The sequence below is a fragment of the Dreissena polymorpha genome, chromosome 13 (assembly GCF_020536995.1).
Source record: "Dreissena polymorpha isolate Duluth1 chromosome 13, UMN_Dpol_1.0, whole genome shotgun sequence".
Taxonomy (NCBI): domain Eukaryota; kingdom Metazoa; phylum Mollusca; class Bivalvia; order Myida; family Dreissenidae; genus Dreissena; species Dreissena polymorpha.
The window spans coordinates 26,070,883-26,088,660 of NC_068367.1; the positions used below are offsets into that span (position 1 = coordinate 26,070,883).

At 34.4% G+C, this 17,778-nt stretch overlaps 1 protein-coding gene and 1 long non-coding RNA gene across 4 annotated transcripts in view; both read left to right on the top strand.

Annotated features, from left to right (window-relative positions):
• The window catches only part of LOC127854945 (protein FAM117B-like), a 59,587-nt gene extending 53,650 nt beyond the window's left edge, over positions 1–5,937 (top strand). Inside the window, exons 7-9 of one of the 3 annotated variants that reach the window (XR_008037231.1) lie at positions 1,304–1,421; positions 2,713–4,844; positions 5,014–5,937. Coding sequence is in view for 2 of the 3 variants with exons in the window: in XM_052390134.1 (XP_052246094.1) it covers positions 1,304–1,421; positions 2,713–2,878 (284 nt within the window). In the remaining variant the exon portion in view is untranslated. Of the gene's footprint in view, positions 1–1,303; positions 1,422–2,712 lie in introns of all 3 variants that reach the window. The other 2 variants (XM_052390135.1, XM_052390134.1) reach the window with 2 other exon arrangements.
• A 7-nt stretch (positions 5,938–5,944) lies between these two features.
• LOC127854956 (uncharacterized) lies at positions 5,945–11,090 on the top strand. The gene is made up of 2 exons (XR_008037251.1): positions 5,945–9,116; positions 9,159–11,090. It is a non-coding gene; the product is annotated as an uncharacterized LOC127854956 (long non-coding RNA).
• Positions 11,091–17,778: the final 6,688 nt, after the last annotated feature.

Sequence of the window (17,778 nt, forward strand, 5' to 3'; positions counted from 1 at the left end):
AAGTTTTGTGGTAACTCCACAGAAATAACTGATTTAAATGCATTTTTTCTAAGTAATTAAATTATTACGACCACTTGTCTCGTCGGACTAGCAAATTCTTTATTTACATGTCCGCATTAACAATTTGGTTGTCCTGGATAGTCGGACAGCTGTTTACGCTTTAATCATATTTTTTTGTTTAAAGGAAGTCTTTCCTTAGGGTAAATCCAGTTTAGGTTGAAAATGTTGTCCCTGATAATCCTGTACGGACTGCTAATGCAAATCTGGGATGACAATTTATTCACATGCATTAAGGCCAGTTTTTCTAGACCACAGGTCAAATAGATAATGAAGGTTGATTTTATTGGATATATTAAACCCCGTCTTGAAAGCCAAAAGTTGAAATTTTGTACGTGGTAAAATGTACTGGATTAACTTAGATTAAACTTGCCAAGAATGCTTCTAAGCTTTTGGGATTTCCTTTTCACTGTCAATTGGTCTGCATCGTCAACATTTAGCATGTAAACACTTGAGAGGCTGCATGAATTGCACAACCTTAATCAAACCTAGTCAGAATATTTGTCCCAAGTATATCTTGGCTGAATAAGCAACTTTGTAAGTGGGGTTTAGAAACTTGGTAACTTAAGTAAAATAAGAAATGCTTGTGAACACTTTGGAGTCTCTTTTTGCCAAATCATAATGAAACCTGCTCTCAGAAATGTTCTAATAATGTCTCAGCTGAATTAAATTTTTTGATATGTAGAAAGAATGGCCAAAAAGGGAAAGGTTACTTTTGTTTTGCTTCTATGGTTATGTAAGAACCTTGTAAACTCTAGAAGACACATTTTGCCTGAATTGTTATAAAAATAGCTCACAACATTTTCTCTTATGATATCTTTGACAAAGTGTCTTGTCCATTGAAACATGTTTTCTCTTGGGGAGGTACTGTTTACTGTATATGTCTAGCATTAAAACTGTCCATTTTAGAACTATTAAGTTTCTTAGGAATATCATGTTCGCACCAAGGGCCCTTGGTCGTCTTTTTGTCTCTTTATTTTGCATTTACATGTAGTTTGTAGTTTCAAAACAAACATGCCTGGGATGTTTTTAATTGCTTCAGAACAAGACATTTACACAAGCCTTTCCATAATCATCTGAGGAGCAGGGAAAATCTGATGTATAGTGCAGGGCTTTATATCAATCACTGAAGCTTTCAGTATAATAGGGACACCATGTGGTACTTCTTTTACTGTATATAATTCAAAATCAATGTATAGAAAAGCTTGTTGCTGCCATGACATAACTAATTTGATTTGATTCGCAGGTGATTTAGAGCGTCTATCGCCAGAAGTCCACAACAAGAAGGCTGCCAGTCCGAAACCAAAGTTCGTACGTGAGCCGCCTGATGGCTGTGAGAAAGTACAGTCCAACGAAGAAGACAGGTACACATGCAGTATTATGTCCTTTTTAACGAGGTTTTCCAAAGGAAATAACTGGTTATTAGATTGGCGAATGTTGGCGGGCGGGCGGGCGGGGAGGCGGGCAGAACAAGCTTGTCCGGGCCATAACTTTGTTGTTCATTGTGAGATTTTAAAATCATTTGGCACATTTGTTCACCATCATTAGACAGTGTGTCATGCGATAGAATTGCGTCGATATCTCCAAGGTCAAGGTCACACTGAGTTCAAAGGTCAAAAATGGCCATAAATGAGCTTGTCCGGGCCATAACTATGTCATTCATTGTGAGATTTAAAAATCATTTTTGCATATATGTTCACCATCATTGGCCGGTGTGTCGTGCAAAAGAATTACGTCAATATCTCCAAGGTCAAGGTCGCCACTACTAAAAATAGATTGATTTTGAAACAAGGGAGGTAACTATGAACAATCAGTAACAATGCACTTTTTGATTTGACTCCCTTTATCAGACTTTTTTCATGCTCCCCCAAAATTTATTTTGGGGGAAGCATATAGTCGCCGCTTCGTCTGTCCGTGTGTGCGTCTGTCTGTCTGTCCGTCCGTGCACAATTTTTGTCCGGGCTATTTCTCAGCAACTAATGACCGGAATTCAATGAGACTATGGGAAGCTTCACTACCAAGATGAGATGTGCATATTATCAGCGGGTTCTGGTCGGATAATTTTTCACAGAGTTATGGCCCTTTAAAATTTTCTATAAAAAATTATTGTCCCCCCATCTACTGTGCCCTCAAGACGTTTCCATTTATCTGAATATATAGTGCAATATTGTGACAAAAAAAACCTTTGGGGAGCATCACCCGTCTCCGACGGTTTCTTGTTTAAATTGAAATCAAGGTCGCCATGTGTAAAAATATATTGAATTTTACACAAGGGGCAAACAATGCACATTTTGATTTGTCTCCCTTTATTAGACTTTTTTTTATCAAAGTGAAAACTTGGTTTTGTGACAATTTTGCCCCTTGTTTATACACTGGTTTGAATGTTTTCAAAGTGTCTAAAAAAATGATATATTTTATGCTTCTTTGGTTTAAAAGGAATATATATTAGAGTATATATTGATAATTCCTCGAAATTCTCTGGTAAAACCCTTTAAACTGTAAAGAAATGATAGAGAAACATCAATTAAAAAGAAAATATGTTGATTATGGACAACTCAATTTCCATTGAAAACGAAAACTAATTCTTCTGATTATTTGTGGATTGAAATTGTAAATCGTCTATAACCACCAATTATCCATTTCATTTTTATTCAGAACGAGCCAACCGTCCATCAAAGAGCCTCTGCTGTTCTGCCCTATCGTGAAAACAAAGTTTGAACTGAAGCCGAGCCAAAGGTCAGCCTTCTGCCCGCTGAAGAAGTTGTATACCCCACCTACCTTCACATCGACCAGTACATCTGCATCTATCGAAGGCCACTAGCTGGAACGCCCGTTCAACTTGATTGGGCAAGCTGTAGTCTTCTTTCGTGATGGGGGACTATAGGAGGGCATTCTATTTGTAGAAGATGATGGAGTTCTATTTATAGAAGACTGCTCTATTGATCAAAGATGATGGAGTTTTTTCTATAGAAGATGCTCTATTCATAAAAGATTATAAGAGTTCTATTTATAAAAGAGAGTTTTATATATGGAAAATGATGCACATTTCCACTAAACGAAATGATACATGTCTTATTTATGGAGTTTAATGGTCTATTTATAGAAAGTCAGCATAAGTTATTTATAGATTCTGATGTTATATTCTATTTATAGAAATATTTATAGGATTATGTCCTGAATGATAAAGGACTGCACAGTCTTATAAATAATAGTGCCAGTTTGTGTTTATGGTGAATAGAAGCAATGCAAATTAGCTTATTACTGCATATCGCTGATGCCTTAATAGCATTCACTTCTATGCACTGAAGTTGGTGATTTCTGTTGCAGGGGTCAACGTGTAACTATTGTACCTGCCTCACATTTTTAAGTCAGTTACAATAGTACACACTTATCAAAATGCAGGTGTTGAAAGGTTGTATTTTTGTTCAGAAACAAATTAATGGCCTAAGAAAATGGCTGTTCTCATTGTGCTTGCTCATTGGGCAGTAGCTCAAAGACTTTGTAGCTGTTCTTGTGTGTAGTGCAGGGAAAGTTGGGCCAGAATTCCCCAACATATTAGTAGACTTAAGTATGAGAATAAAGAAATGACTTGGAAGCAAGAAAAGTGTGTTCGGTGTTTGAATATATACAGGCCTCCACTGGGATTATGTCATTAACAAAATGTTCTACATTAAGAATGATATAGATAGAGGTGCTTATTGCCAAGCTTCACTCAAAATTCAAGCAATTCTTGAATATACCAACTTAATGAATATTCTTTATTCTTAGACATAAGTATACAAATTGTTAGGTGAATAAGGGCCCTGATGTTCTTATTGTCTTGGCCGTATTATGCTTTGCTCACACATTGAGAAAACATTTCTGCCAAGTGGCTTAAGAGTATCAATGTATAATTCATTCTAGCTGCCAATTCAAATCCACTATTATGTATTTGACATTTTAATTGGCTAATAATGAGACATAGCATATCAATTATGTCCTGTTTGTGTTATGTAACAGCAATTTCCATTGGTTACTGTACTAAATGTAATTTTGTGTGTTTTTGGAACAGCGATTTTCATTTGTTAGTGTACTGCAGGAAATTGCGTCTGAAAGTCATTTTGTTAATCAATATTATCTTTCTTTGGCCTATATTAAAATATATGAAATTGGATATTTATAACTTGATAAGCAATACAGTATACACTATTAAATAATTTAAGAATGTACGGACAGTTGAGAATATTAAATAATTTAAGAATGTATCATTTTCTAACTGTATTAACTCTACTCCTTTTCATGTTCTTCTCAAAAGTATTTTTTTAAATGGTCATCAGATGATATTAATTTTCTTTCATTTTTTATAAAAACAAAACTACTGCTATGCTTTTCTTGTTAAGGCCAGCTTTTCTTGTGGTAAAATATTAGAATTCGGATAATACATGTTGATACTTTGACTATTATGACTTATTTATTTCTTGTTTACTTGCTTGGTCCACTTTTTTAATGCTCCCCCGAAATTTATTTTGGGGGGAGCATATAGTCGCCGCTTCGTCTGTCCGTCCGTGTGTCCGTCCGTGCACAATTTTGTCCGGGCTATTTCTCAGCAACTAATGACCGGAATTCAATGAAACTTAATGGGAAGCTTCACTACCAAGAGGAGATGTGCATATTATCAGTGGGTTCTGGTCGGATGATTTTTCACAGAGTTATGGCCCTTTGAAATTTTCCATTAACTGTACATATAGTGCAATTCTTGTCTGGGCTATTTCTCAGCAACTAATGACCGGAATTCAATGAAACTTTATGTGAAGCTTCACTACCAAGAGGAGATGTGCATATTATCAGCGGGTTCTGGTCGGATGATTTTTCACAGAGTTATGGCCCTTTAAAATTTTCCATTAACTGTACATATAGTGCAATTCTTGTCCAGGCTATTTCTCAGCAACTAATGACCGGAATTCAATGCAACTTTAGGGGAAGCTACACTACCAAGAGGAGATGTGCATATTATCAGCGGGTTCTGGTCGGATGATTTTTCACAGAGTTATGGCCCTTTGAAATTTTCTATAAAAAATTCTTGTTCCTCCAACTACTGTGCCCTCAAGACGTTTCCTTTTATCTAAATATATAGTGCAATATTGTGACAAAAAAACCTTTGGGGAGCATCACCCGTCTCCAACGGTTTCTTGTTCTTAAATGTTAAGTGAAACTAGTTTCAGCATTTGAGGATACAATATAGTTGAACTGCGTATGTTATTTGAGTTGAGTGAAGTGTAACCTATTTCTAAGTGACTAATAGCCTGTATATACTTGTTAAATTATTATTTTTGTACTGTTCTTGACTTCTTTATGAGCAGATGTTTGCCCGTTTGTTAATCGTTACTTTTTTGCATGTTAACTTTAAGTAAAAGTTACTGTTACAGTTGGCATAAAAGTTTATAATGGCAGGTGTTTTTGTCCCCTACCGGTTTCACCGGAGGGGACATATGGTTTGCGCTCTGTCTGTCAGTCTGTCAGTCAGTCGCACTTTTCTGGATCCTGCGATAACTTTAAAAGTTCTTAATATTTTTTCATGAAACTTGAAGCATGGATAGATGGCAATATGGGCATTATGCACGCCATTCAGTTTGTTCCTACTTTAAAAATTCTGGTTGCTATGGCAACAATTAGACTAGAAATACTGCTGAAAATGGTGGTTTTCTTGATCCTGCGATAACTTTAAAAGTTCTTAATATTTTTTCATGAAACTTGAAACATGGATAGATGGCAATATGGACATTATGCACGTCATTTCATTTTGTTCCTAAGTCAAAAATTTGTGTTGCTATGGCAACAACATTTTTTTTTCTGACAATGGTGGAATTTCTGACAATGGTGGAGCCGGTAGGGGACTATATTGCTTGTTTGTTCATGGCATAAAATTTGCTGTACGAAAATTATTGTCTGAATTAAGGGCGTAACATTAACAGAGTTTTCACTGTTATTTATTTTATAGGGCTTTAGACTTTTTAAATGTGGTAGCAGTTTTATGGTTCTTATATTAGATAACTCCGGAAAAAAAGATATATGCATATTTATATCATATACAATCTTAAATGTTATTCGATATGCATATCTTTGGAAACAATTGTTAAACATATCGATAAATGTTGCTTGTTCATTATTAAGATCTAGTTAATATTTCTGTTGCTTGAGATTTAAACTAGCATATAAGCGCTAATGACTTATGTTGGCAACTAAGTAAGAACAAACGCACAAATGGCAATTTATGTTGTAACTTTTTATGAAGTCAGTTCTTAAAAAAAGAGATACACAAAAAATCACAAACTGTTTATTTATGAGAGGTTGAGATGTAAATACTCTGAAAGGTTATTTATGAAATTGCGCCTTGATAACAATGGCTTTTAAGAAAAGTCTTTTTGTTTACTTGCTGAAGCACTTGATTAAAGAAAATGGATATATAATTTGTTTTTGTGTTATTGATTGTTTTATTCAATTTGTTAACCCTTTCATCAAGAACTTTATATTATGGTTTGACTAATTGATAAGTATAGGACTGTGTTGTATTATTTTGTTGGAAGTATTCAGTCTACCCTTTATTTGTTGAAAAAGTGTTTACAATGAATTTCCCATTTTCTTCCAATTTGAGATACAATTTAGCATTGATTTATCTCTTAACAAATAATTATACTATGACATCATTTATTTCTTTGTTTTACGCCATGTTGTGTGTTAATTTACACATTTTTGTTTTAATGAGTATTTTTTATCTTTTTAAATGTGGACCAATTTTGAAGACCACCTGTATTCTTTTAAGTGTTATTTGCTTTGTTTTGTAGTTATAGAATACATAAGTGCTATGTTATATTTATATATTCTTCTTGATCTTAGCTGGGGTTAAAGTGTCTTTGACAGAGTTGAATGGAAATAATATTTGTACATATGCCTCTTGAACACCTAATGCATAGGAAAAAGTCTTTTCCCAAATGCTTTAAAAAAGAGGTACTTTTTTTTTTGCTTACATCCCAAAAGTCAAAGTCTTTCAACTAGTGCAAATGGTGTGATTTTCGTTTTGTTTTAAACATATAAAACTAAGAATTTAAGTCATAGTTTGGCAAGAAAACTATTCTTAGATTCAGAGATTAAAAAATTAATATTTAGTGTAAACAAATAGCACTTAATGAAAATAATTGTGATTGTGAACTGTTTCTAGGTAGTACCATTTTCTACTATTTTTAGAAGGAGCAATCTAAACCGTGGTTTTGTGTGCTTCGTACTTGAAAAGGTTTGCTTACCTTTCTTTTGGCTGTCTATTTAGGTTAATATGATATATATTTTCTTCAGATTTACACAGAATAGATAAATGGAGTTTGTATTTTTTATAAGGGGGATTTTCTGTGTAACATATAACACTGTTATTCCTATAGATATCCATGATTTCTTTTAGAATCTCTTCGTTTCGAAACATGACCTGTTTTACGCTATGACAACTTCATACCATAGAGCATAATTTTGTTTGTTATTTTATGGTAAACAGTTCAAAAGAATCGATTCCGTCCGCGTGTAAAAATAGTCTCAAGAACATTTTTCAAAGTTCATTTATCGTTCATTTCATCTGGCAATAGGCTGCCAATAATCACCAGACGCCAGTGTGTTTTATCATTGGTTCAATTGTACCTTGCACTGTTTCATCAGTACATGTATCATCAGTATGTGTTTTCACTTTGAAATATCATCTTTTATCAAAAATGGTGCACATTTCAGGAGCCCTTTACAATAACAAATATCGCTTCGTTTGTTTGTACCGCCTGTTTACATGAGATTTTTTTATTGTCTCACTCTTCCAAGCTGTTACTATTTTACTTCTCTACCATTGAAGTATTATTTCCATGCTGCACCCCACAAAGGAATAACGCTTTCATGGTAAAAAATCTGCTCCAACATTGCACAAACATGCTTTTTATACTTAACATTAGAATAAAAGTGCTGTAATGCATTACCATGCATACCCTTTTGTAATGTGTGATCAATGTTAACATATTATCGCCCAATTGATGCCAAGAGGTACCATGTGACATTTAATTGTAATGTCACATGGTACCTTTTTGCACCAATGGGGTGATATCTGAGTCTTATTCTGGTCTTTGCTAATTAAGATGGCATCACAACTAACTGAAGCGTTTACATGCATTATGACAAAGCATTGTGTTGGCTAAAGAAGAAGATGTTGATTATGTATTTATTCTGCAAACAACTCATTTTCAAGGAATTTGTTTTAATACCTGCAAACCCAGCTAATATTGTTTCATCCTTACAAAATGCGATGTTGTTACAGATTTGTTCAAGAAGTGTTGTCTCTGGAAAGGGGAGGCATGACATCTACGTCACAGTATTTTGTTTTCTTTTAATCTGGACATTTTCTAGTAAGGTCTTTGTACAATTTTCTCTTTTTTGTTGTTTTAAATGAATCTTTTTTATTGTTATTGAATTTGTTGATTTTTATGGAAAGTGTGACTTCTGCTAAATGTTGAAAAGCTTTTTCATTTAGCATCTTTTTATTGCTAAATATATGACATTTTGTTAAGGCAACATAACAAATATTCTGTTTTGTAATAGTTTCTAGTAATAACAATCTAAAAGGTTGTAAAGGTTTGTCATTATTACTGTTTGGTATTAATTCACACAAGTTAACAGAATAGTTTAATCTCCAAGTATTTTTAAATTTTTCAAAATTTCGCTTAATTTGTTGTTCTTTCTTTTTCATTGCTTAGTGATCCACATTGGTGAGCAATGCCTTTTAGTACATCATAGTATGGTCTAAAATGTGTAGGATTTCTCGGTATTTCATTGTCAATATTTTTCAATAGGTACTATTTTGTACTATTTTATTGTCAATATCTTTCAAGTATGTACTATTTTGTACTATTTCATTGTCAATATCTTTCAAGTAGGTACTTTTCTGTACTATTTCATTGTCAATATTTTTCAAGTAGGTACTATTTTGTTCTATTTCATTGTCAATATCTTTCAAGTAGGTACTACTCTGTACTATTTCATTGTCAATATTTTTCAAGTAGGTACTGTATTGTACTATTTCATTGTCAATATTTTTCAAGTAGGTACTGTTTTGTACTATTTCATTGAATCAAATTCTTTGCATGGCATTTTTTACGCTTCACTCCCCACCTTACATTATAACCCACTCAGAGAAAAATGATCTTTTATATTTCAATTACATTCCATAGAACTTTTTCTCATGGTTTCATTTCATTGAGCCAGAAGGGTTCATAGTAATACTTCATGATAAGCACACAGATTTGTAATTGTATAATTTCATACATTGTCATTGCCATTACAGAATTGGTATATATAAGTCATCATGTTTCCTCCATTTCATAACTCATACTTCGAGGACATTTTGTATAACCTTTAACCCTTATTTTCTAAGATCCTTTTGCAAGTCATTTTGGGAATTAAAATAATTGCGGTTTTGCAACACTGCATCGGAACACTAAAAAGGACTTATTTACGTATTTTTTAAAATTTATTTTTAAGCACCCATTCATCTTACCTTGAGAGATTTCACCGATGGATAAAAAGTAGAACAACTCGGTCAATTTGTGAAGATAGCGCTTTATCATGATAATTATTGCAACAGGTATTTCTGTTAAATTTGTCAAACAAGGCATATTTTTGTAAAGAAAATCTTAATCATTCTTTAGACTTCGAATTTTTGACTTGGGATTCTTCATAAATATGGGCCCTTGGGTATACATATTTCACAAATGAAGTCATATTGTAAAAGAGTCCAATTTGTCAGGGTTGTCTTACATTATGACGGCCAATAATGTTAATCTCCAACTTGGGCTTTTTGGTAAAGATTAACTTATTTCTGTAGGTTAAGGTTTCAGATTGAACATTTTGGTAATTTTGTTGGTCTGAGTTTGCAGCATCATAACCTACCAAGTAAATTGATAAAATGTAGTAAAACGTTGTTTTAAACAGTGAGTCATGGTACAGTTTGTGCGTTTAGGTAATTTTTTTTCTTAGAATGATCCTGTTAACGGGGTTTTGATTCTTCAATCGTATGGTTAAGCATGAAGGTTTTTGAATACATTTTTGAATGTGATTTGTAAAATGTGTTACTGTGTAGCATGCTGTTATTGAGAATCTTTAACTTTAATTTGAAGAGGTAATAAATTAAAAAAAAATATACCCAATGTGGAATGCAGCGAATATATGAAGGTTATCATGTATAAAATAACGTGATTTGTTTACAAACGGAAGACCAGTTTTATTGCATTTATAAAACTTGGGCAGTGACACGTAACAGTTGTAATTGGTGGAAAGCAATGCATGCTGTTTCTTGGTAACAAAACTGTGAACACAATTATGGAATTAGTTAATATCTTGATATTAGATTAAGATTAGGTATCGAGTACTCATATTTCTCCGTAGTAAGAGTTATGCTTGTTCTTTGAATACATTTTTGAATGGTGCCTTCAACAAATATAAATTCAGGATTTTTTAAGTAATCTTTGCTTTTTATTTTTTAAGTTGAAAAATTCAGTAAGTTTGTTCTTTAGGTGCCAAATAGAAATGTAACATTTGGAGTCTTGTCAAAAAGGACTTGAGTTAAAAAAATTCAAAGCTTATATATTTTCAAAATGTTTAATCTTGTGTTTTTTTATAAAAACAAAAGAAGTCATTAAATACAGAAGCCTTTACAGTTTATTCAATATTTAAACAAAATGTTAGTTTTTTTCTATCAGAAAATTTATTTTGTACGTTATATGTAACACACAGTGGGGAATTTCGTTTTATATTGGAAAATGTAAGCTAACCAAATTTTCTTTATTATATATGTTGACCAGTGATTCTAGTAGCATAGTGTCAGCCTATGTTCATACATAAACAATGAGTAATCCTTTTTCTTCAATTTGAACATTTAACGATTTTCAAGTAGATTTTAGGCATTGATATCACACACTCTTGTATATATTGACATTTTATTGCATCTTTGATGATAAATAAATATTTGTTATTTTCTACCAGCTGTTTGTGTTGTGTCCATGATCCGTTTACAGAACAATTTTAACGTGTGTAAAAGTGAACCTATACATTTATGAAATTAACTTGATAGTATTTTTGTACAACCAGTCAAGACTGTGACATGGAATGCCCTCTGCAAATAGAAAGGTGGAAGATAGTTTCATTTTTATATAGAAAAGAGTACCTTGCTAGCTTATCTTAATGTTAATTAATGTGTAAGTTTGTCATTTATACACATTAGGGTGGTCCCATCCCTAATGTAAAGAAAATATGTCTTTTCCACCAACCCACCATTTGATGATGTGTCGTATAAAAACTCAGAAGCCAAAGTATTTCTTAATTGAATTAATATTTAGAACTTGCTCAACAGGTTTTAAAAATCGATTGTACTCGTTTCGGTCAATTTTTTTTCGATTGTCTGACCAAATACATATCTTACAAATTACTTATTTAAATAAATGCATGTTTTTACTTATTGGGTCATGTTACCTACACATGTGTGATTTTAGTTAATCTTTTTCCTTTAGCATAATATTTTGTATATACATATAGTGAAAACATTGGAAGAATAATGCAGTTAGGTAAGATTACTTTTCAACGCAATACTTGTTTAACAACATTTTCAACAAACAATGTGAATTTCAGTTTAAAGCAAACCTAATAGCATTATAAGTGAAACATATTTATATCAACTTAATAGTATTCACAGATATGGAACAATTTTATTCCAGTTAATGTTTATATGACCTATCCGCATACAGTTCTTGTTCAGCAAAGTCTATAATTTGGTTAGTCGGTGCGACAAAATAAAATGTTAAAAGTTCTAAACTTCCGTCATGTGGCGATGTATTTAAGTATTTGTTCTACTTTCACATTGATGAGAAAAAGAGTTTGAAGGAAAGTATTGACAAATCTGTTTCACTTTTGTTGCCAATATGGGAGATCTCCCGAATTCCAACAAAAGTCAGAAATCATGTGGTTGAACATGTCTGCAAATTTCTCTCTGAATGGCAGTGTCTCAAGAAGGATATCAATCGGACTTCTGCAATAAATCTTTCTATGAGGAGAAATTCTTCGAAACAATAAATGATCTTTTTGAATTGCCCATCAGGATGCCATGTCAACCATACAGATTAAAGAGGACCGAGTGTTTCTACTTGTTCAGCGTGAGAAAGGTCGCAGAGGTAGAATGAGTGGTGAAGACAAATCACTTGCACTGAAGGAAGAACGAGCAATAAATGGAAAATAGCATCTAAAAAGTATTCATCAAAAGTACATTCAACATGAGCGACAACATTTGTAGCGATGCCACGTATAGCTGCTACTTCTAGAGCTGAGAAATTGAAACAGCCTTCAGCTGAAAAGTATTCATCAGAAGTTGAATCAACAGGAGCGTCATCATCAGTACCGATGCCACTTGTAACTGCTACTTCTAGAGAATTGAGAAGTTGTCACAGTCTTCAGATGCTGAACCTGAAGCTGGTCCATACATACCGAAAGCTCCCAAGTCACAGACAGGCCTCCTCAAGTAGCTGCTGCTCTTAATAGAACAAACATTTCTAATAGAAAGGCTGTACATATATTTTCAGCAATGGCATCTACATGACTGCTAAAGCAAGATGTCGAAGAAGTCATTATTAGAATCAGCGCTATAAGACAATGCAACATGAAGCATTGCAAGCCTTTTAGCTCGGAAGTAAAGGAAATGTTTGATCCAGCAGTTCCACTAATTTTGCATTGGGACGGTACAGTAATGGATGACTTTACTGGTCCAGAACGAGGTAAGGTCGATAGACTTCCGATTCTGGTTTCTGGACAGGATGTGGTAAAATTGTTACCTGTGCCCAATATCCAAGATGGCACGGCCGCTTCAATGACACAAGCAATCCACAAACTATTCATGACTGGGGCTTGCGAGACATGATCAAGAGTCTCTGCTTTGATACAACATCTTCAAATACTCTAAAAAGGTGGCACTTGTATGGAAAACGAGCTTGGTTGAAAATTAATCAATTTGGCTTGTCGTCACCACATCTCACATATTATTCTTGAAAAGGTTTTCAGTGTTCATGACATCTCAAGGTCTCCTAACATGAAGTTGTTTGGCTTCTTCAATGACTATAGGCTACGAATTGACCATGACTCATTTTGTACAGCAGTTAAAGATAACACTTTAGAAAGTATGATTGCTCCTTGGAAGGAAGTTTGTCATCAAGTTTGCACAGTATCAGCTTAATAGATTTCAACCTAATGACGACTACTGCGAATTGCTTGAACTTTCTTGGGTGGCACACCTGAACTTAGGGTACGGTTTCTGTACCCTGGTGCTATACACAGGGCTCGTTGAATGGGGAGGGCCATTTATTCTATAAAAATGTGGCTATTTCACAAGCAATATGATCCGCAAAACCCAAGCGCCAGTGGTCGACAGTTTCGAGGTCTTTCCTATGGTCAGAAAATATGGCATCACTTGCAAGGAGTATTTCTGTTCATCACTTATGTATATTTGAAATACTGGTTTGTATGCCCAGCAGCAAACTGTGCTCCACGATTAGATCTTGCACTGAAATTGCAAAGGCCGCCACAATAGCCTATGAGCGCCCCCGTCGGTATCTCTCTCAAACTCTTGCTGCCTTTGGCTTCTTTGAAGATGCTGTCCCTATATAGGAGTAGCGATCAATGATAGTGGCACTCTAAGAAGTTGAAGGCTCAGATGAGCCTCTAAAGCGAATACAGCCATTTCAACATCCGACTACCAAGAAACTAAACAACTTTGATACAAAGAGCACTAACTGTTTTTTCACACTTCTTGGCATATCGCAGGATTTCTTGAAGGTTGATCCCAGTGAGTGCGAAAATCAACCAAAGTATCAAGAAACCAAACATCTCGTGTCATCTGTGAAAATTGTCAATGACCTGGCTGAACGTAGGGTGGCATTTATTCAAGAGTTCAATTCGAGTTTGACACGCAATGAAGAACAGAAGCAATATGTAACTTAAGTTGTGGAGGACCATAGACAAAAATTTTAGGCTCAACTAAATCTTCTGCAGTTGATGCCAAACTACAGTTTATGGCCGAAAGAACATAAACAATAGGACCAAAATACCATTGAATATTTATACAGTAATGATCATTTTGACTTTGATTTTATCAATGATCAATGTTTCAGATAAAAATGTATCTAAAATCTCATAGTTGTGTTCAGAAGGTGTTTTTTACTCGCGATCACATGTTTTGACACAAATATTCAAAACTTTGAAAGCGTTGAGCAAGTCCTAAATATTGCTATTTTCAGCCAATTTAGTGTACAGCTTCTCTCTCTAAACTGGCATCATGCAATGGAGAGTTGGAGAACACTATCCTGATACTTTCATTTTTTTTGGACCATCCTTATACACATAAGTGTCAGTTATCAAATATTCCATTGAAAAGCAAGTCATTTTAACATAGTATTCAGTCCCGGACAAGCCATTAGGCAGAGTAGGCAGCTGCCTATCGGCCCTGCAACTTTTCGGGCCCCTTGAGACCGTGACGAAAGTATAATTTTTCCGTAATTTAGCCTAATCTAATGACTTGACAACTCCAATTACTTTACATCAATGTTATGTTCCATTGAAAGGCTTAACATTGCCTTACAAACTGAAATAATTTAATAATTGCAAAAAATATTGTTTTGCAGGTAAATTTGTTTTCAATGTGTTTATTAGGAGGCTAAGACTGCGGTAGAATTAAACACAGTGCTCTTTCACTCTGAGGGCCTGGGGCTTGGACCCCAAAAGTTTCACTGGTTATGGGCCTACAGGTTGCTAATCCAGCAATGATAGTATTAGCTGTTACTCCAAAGTCCTGATCAGTCTGCACTTCAAGTTATTTCCGATCATTAACCAGGATTTCACTACAAATAGAAATCCTGATTATTGGAAAGAGGTATGTGTGGTGGCTTCGAACGAGCGCTTCCTCGTTCACAACTTTAGTTTGCATCAACTGATCTTAATGAAAATTGGGCTATTAAAAACTTGCATGGATACTTAGGTTTGAATTGTATTTGGTGTATGTAGGAACCAGGGCAAGGTCACTCACTAGCTTGAGTTTGATTGGATATATTTTTCTTAAATGTTGTTCGTTGTTGGCTTTCTTTCTTTGGATTGTGTTTGGGTCCTAATTTGTTGAGGTAACTAACTGCAAATAAGTGTTCCACGGTCGGAGACATATGCCCCCCCCCCTAAACAGGGCTTTGAAACCCAATTTCAATAAGGGTCTTCTACTGTCCAAGGCCAATGCTCATGTGAAGTATCCAGCCAATCGGTCAAATCGTTGATGAGTTATTGATCGGAAACCATTTTCACAGTTATTGTGACAGTGACATTTGACATATTGACCCCACTTTCGATAGGGGTCATCTACTGTCCAAGGTCAATGCGCATTGGAAGTATAAATCCAATCGGTTAATTTGTTGACAAGTTATTGAGCAGAAACGTTTTGCCCGCTTATTGTGCCAGTGACCATGACCTAGTGACCACAATTTCAATAGGGGTCATACACTGTCCTAGGCCAATGCATATGAGAAGTATCAATTCAATCAGTGGATAAGTTGAGGAGTTATTGAAATGAAACAATTTCATACTAAGCATGTAACAATGACTTTGACCTCTGACCTAGTGACCCCAATTTTAAAAGCGGTCATTTACTGGCCATGGCCAATGCACCTGTGAAGTACTAAGCCAATTGGCCAATTGGTTGACGAGTTAATGATCAGAAACGATTTTCCCACTTAGCTTGATAGTGACCTTGACATTTGACCCCAATTTCAATAGGGCTTTGCTAAATTTCTATTTATTGACAGCTTACATGTATACCTGCTTTAATTTTCAGTTGGGATCAATTGAGTCCATCTCAAAGTCACTGTGTCTTACAATAGAAAATCTGTTTCCTCTTGATAGATTGACTTGTTATGATGGTATAGTTCTGAAATTTTGTATATAATGCTGTAGTTTACTTTTTTATCTTCACCAAACTTGGTCAGAAGTTTTATTATATATACATGCACCTGTTTAGTGCTTTTATCAAAATACAGGTTGTATCAATCGTTCAAATAAATCCCGTATTATGATACTCGATGTATTCCGATTCCGTATGACCCTACTAGCCGGACTACTTTCTTCGATCCATTTAATGACGTCACATTACGCGCACCGAAAATACAAAACACCTATTTTATATTACGAAATATATTACGTAGTACATTGTGTGACGTCATTTCTGTGACGAAATACAATAGTTTTATTTAAACTCTCTGGAATTTAAGGAAATGTAGGAAGTGGTGTTTTTTAACAGTAAACTATTTGTTCAAAACATTTAACGAATGCAAAACGTATTGCGGAGTGTGTGTTTATCATGCATAAATGTAAATTTCGATAAGAATACAATAAAATAGCGTGGTTTTAACTAAGTTTCGATAAAGACATGAAAGAATAGAAGTGGAAGTGCATAATTATCGTTTCAAGAATAGAAGTGGAAGTGCATATCGTTTCAACGTTTTTGTTATTAACATTGGATAACAGTTGTCAACTTAATTGTTATAAACATATGATTAACGATGTCATTAAGGTAAGCGTGTCGGAAACCTGTGTTTTCGCGGTTCAAATGTTTGCACGGTTATTTACATAAACTGTATTCATACGCGTCTTAAATAAACTATGGCGTACCATTTTAGTCATTGTTTTGTCAGTTTGGTTAAAGCAAAAAATACAATTGTTAACTGTTTTCGTTAGTTGTTGTATATAATAAAAGGAATATTACGCTAGTCAATTGTTCCAAGTGTTTGTATCAGTCTCGTGGCTTGTGCTATTTCGCATCACACTTGAGGCTCTGCCTCAAACTCTTGGAACAATTTACTAGCGTAATATTCTGTATGTATCTAGATGATGTCTAGGCCACATTTGAATATGGGTCATGCCGGGTCAAAAACTAGACCAAGGGGTCACTTTTGTGTGTTTTTAACCGAAAGTTTGTCTGGACCATTACTATGTCATTTATTGTTAGATTTTAAAATGACTTGGTACATTGTGTTCACTATTATTGGACGGTGTGTCGCGCGAAAGAATTACGTCGATATCTCCAAGGTCACACTTTGAGTTCAAAGATCAAATGCTTTTCGGGGCCATACCTTTGTCGTGTATTGTGAGACTTTAAAATCATTTGGCACATTTGTTCACCATCATTGAACGTTGTGTCGCGCGCAAGAATTATGTCGATATCAACAAGGTTAAGGTCACACTTTGAGTTCAAAGGTAAAAAAAGGTCATAAATGAGCTTGTCTGGGCCATAATTATGTCATTCATTTTGAGACTTTAAAATTACTCTGTACATGTGTTCACATTCATTGGACAGCATGCAAAATATTCTGTGTCAATGCAGCATGTGGGGGTATACGTCACGTCTGTGTCAAAGCTCTAATTTTTATCTAAGAGATGCAGTTTTATTAGCAACTATTGCACTGTTCAATATTTAACAATTGCATTTTTGGCGCTTGAACTGTATCAAATGCTTGCTGTTCAACTCATTCAACACAATTTATAAAGGAGGGTTTTTTCTTAACAAATTACACTTATGTGAATATTCAGTTCACATTAATGTATTACACTTAAATGTATTGTCTACAAATTCCTCACATGTTTTCACTATAT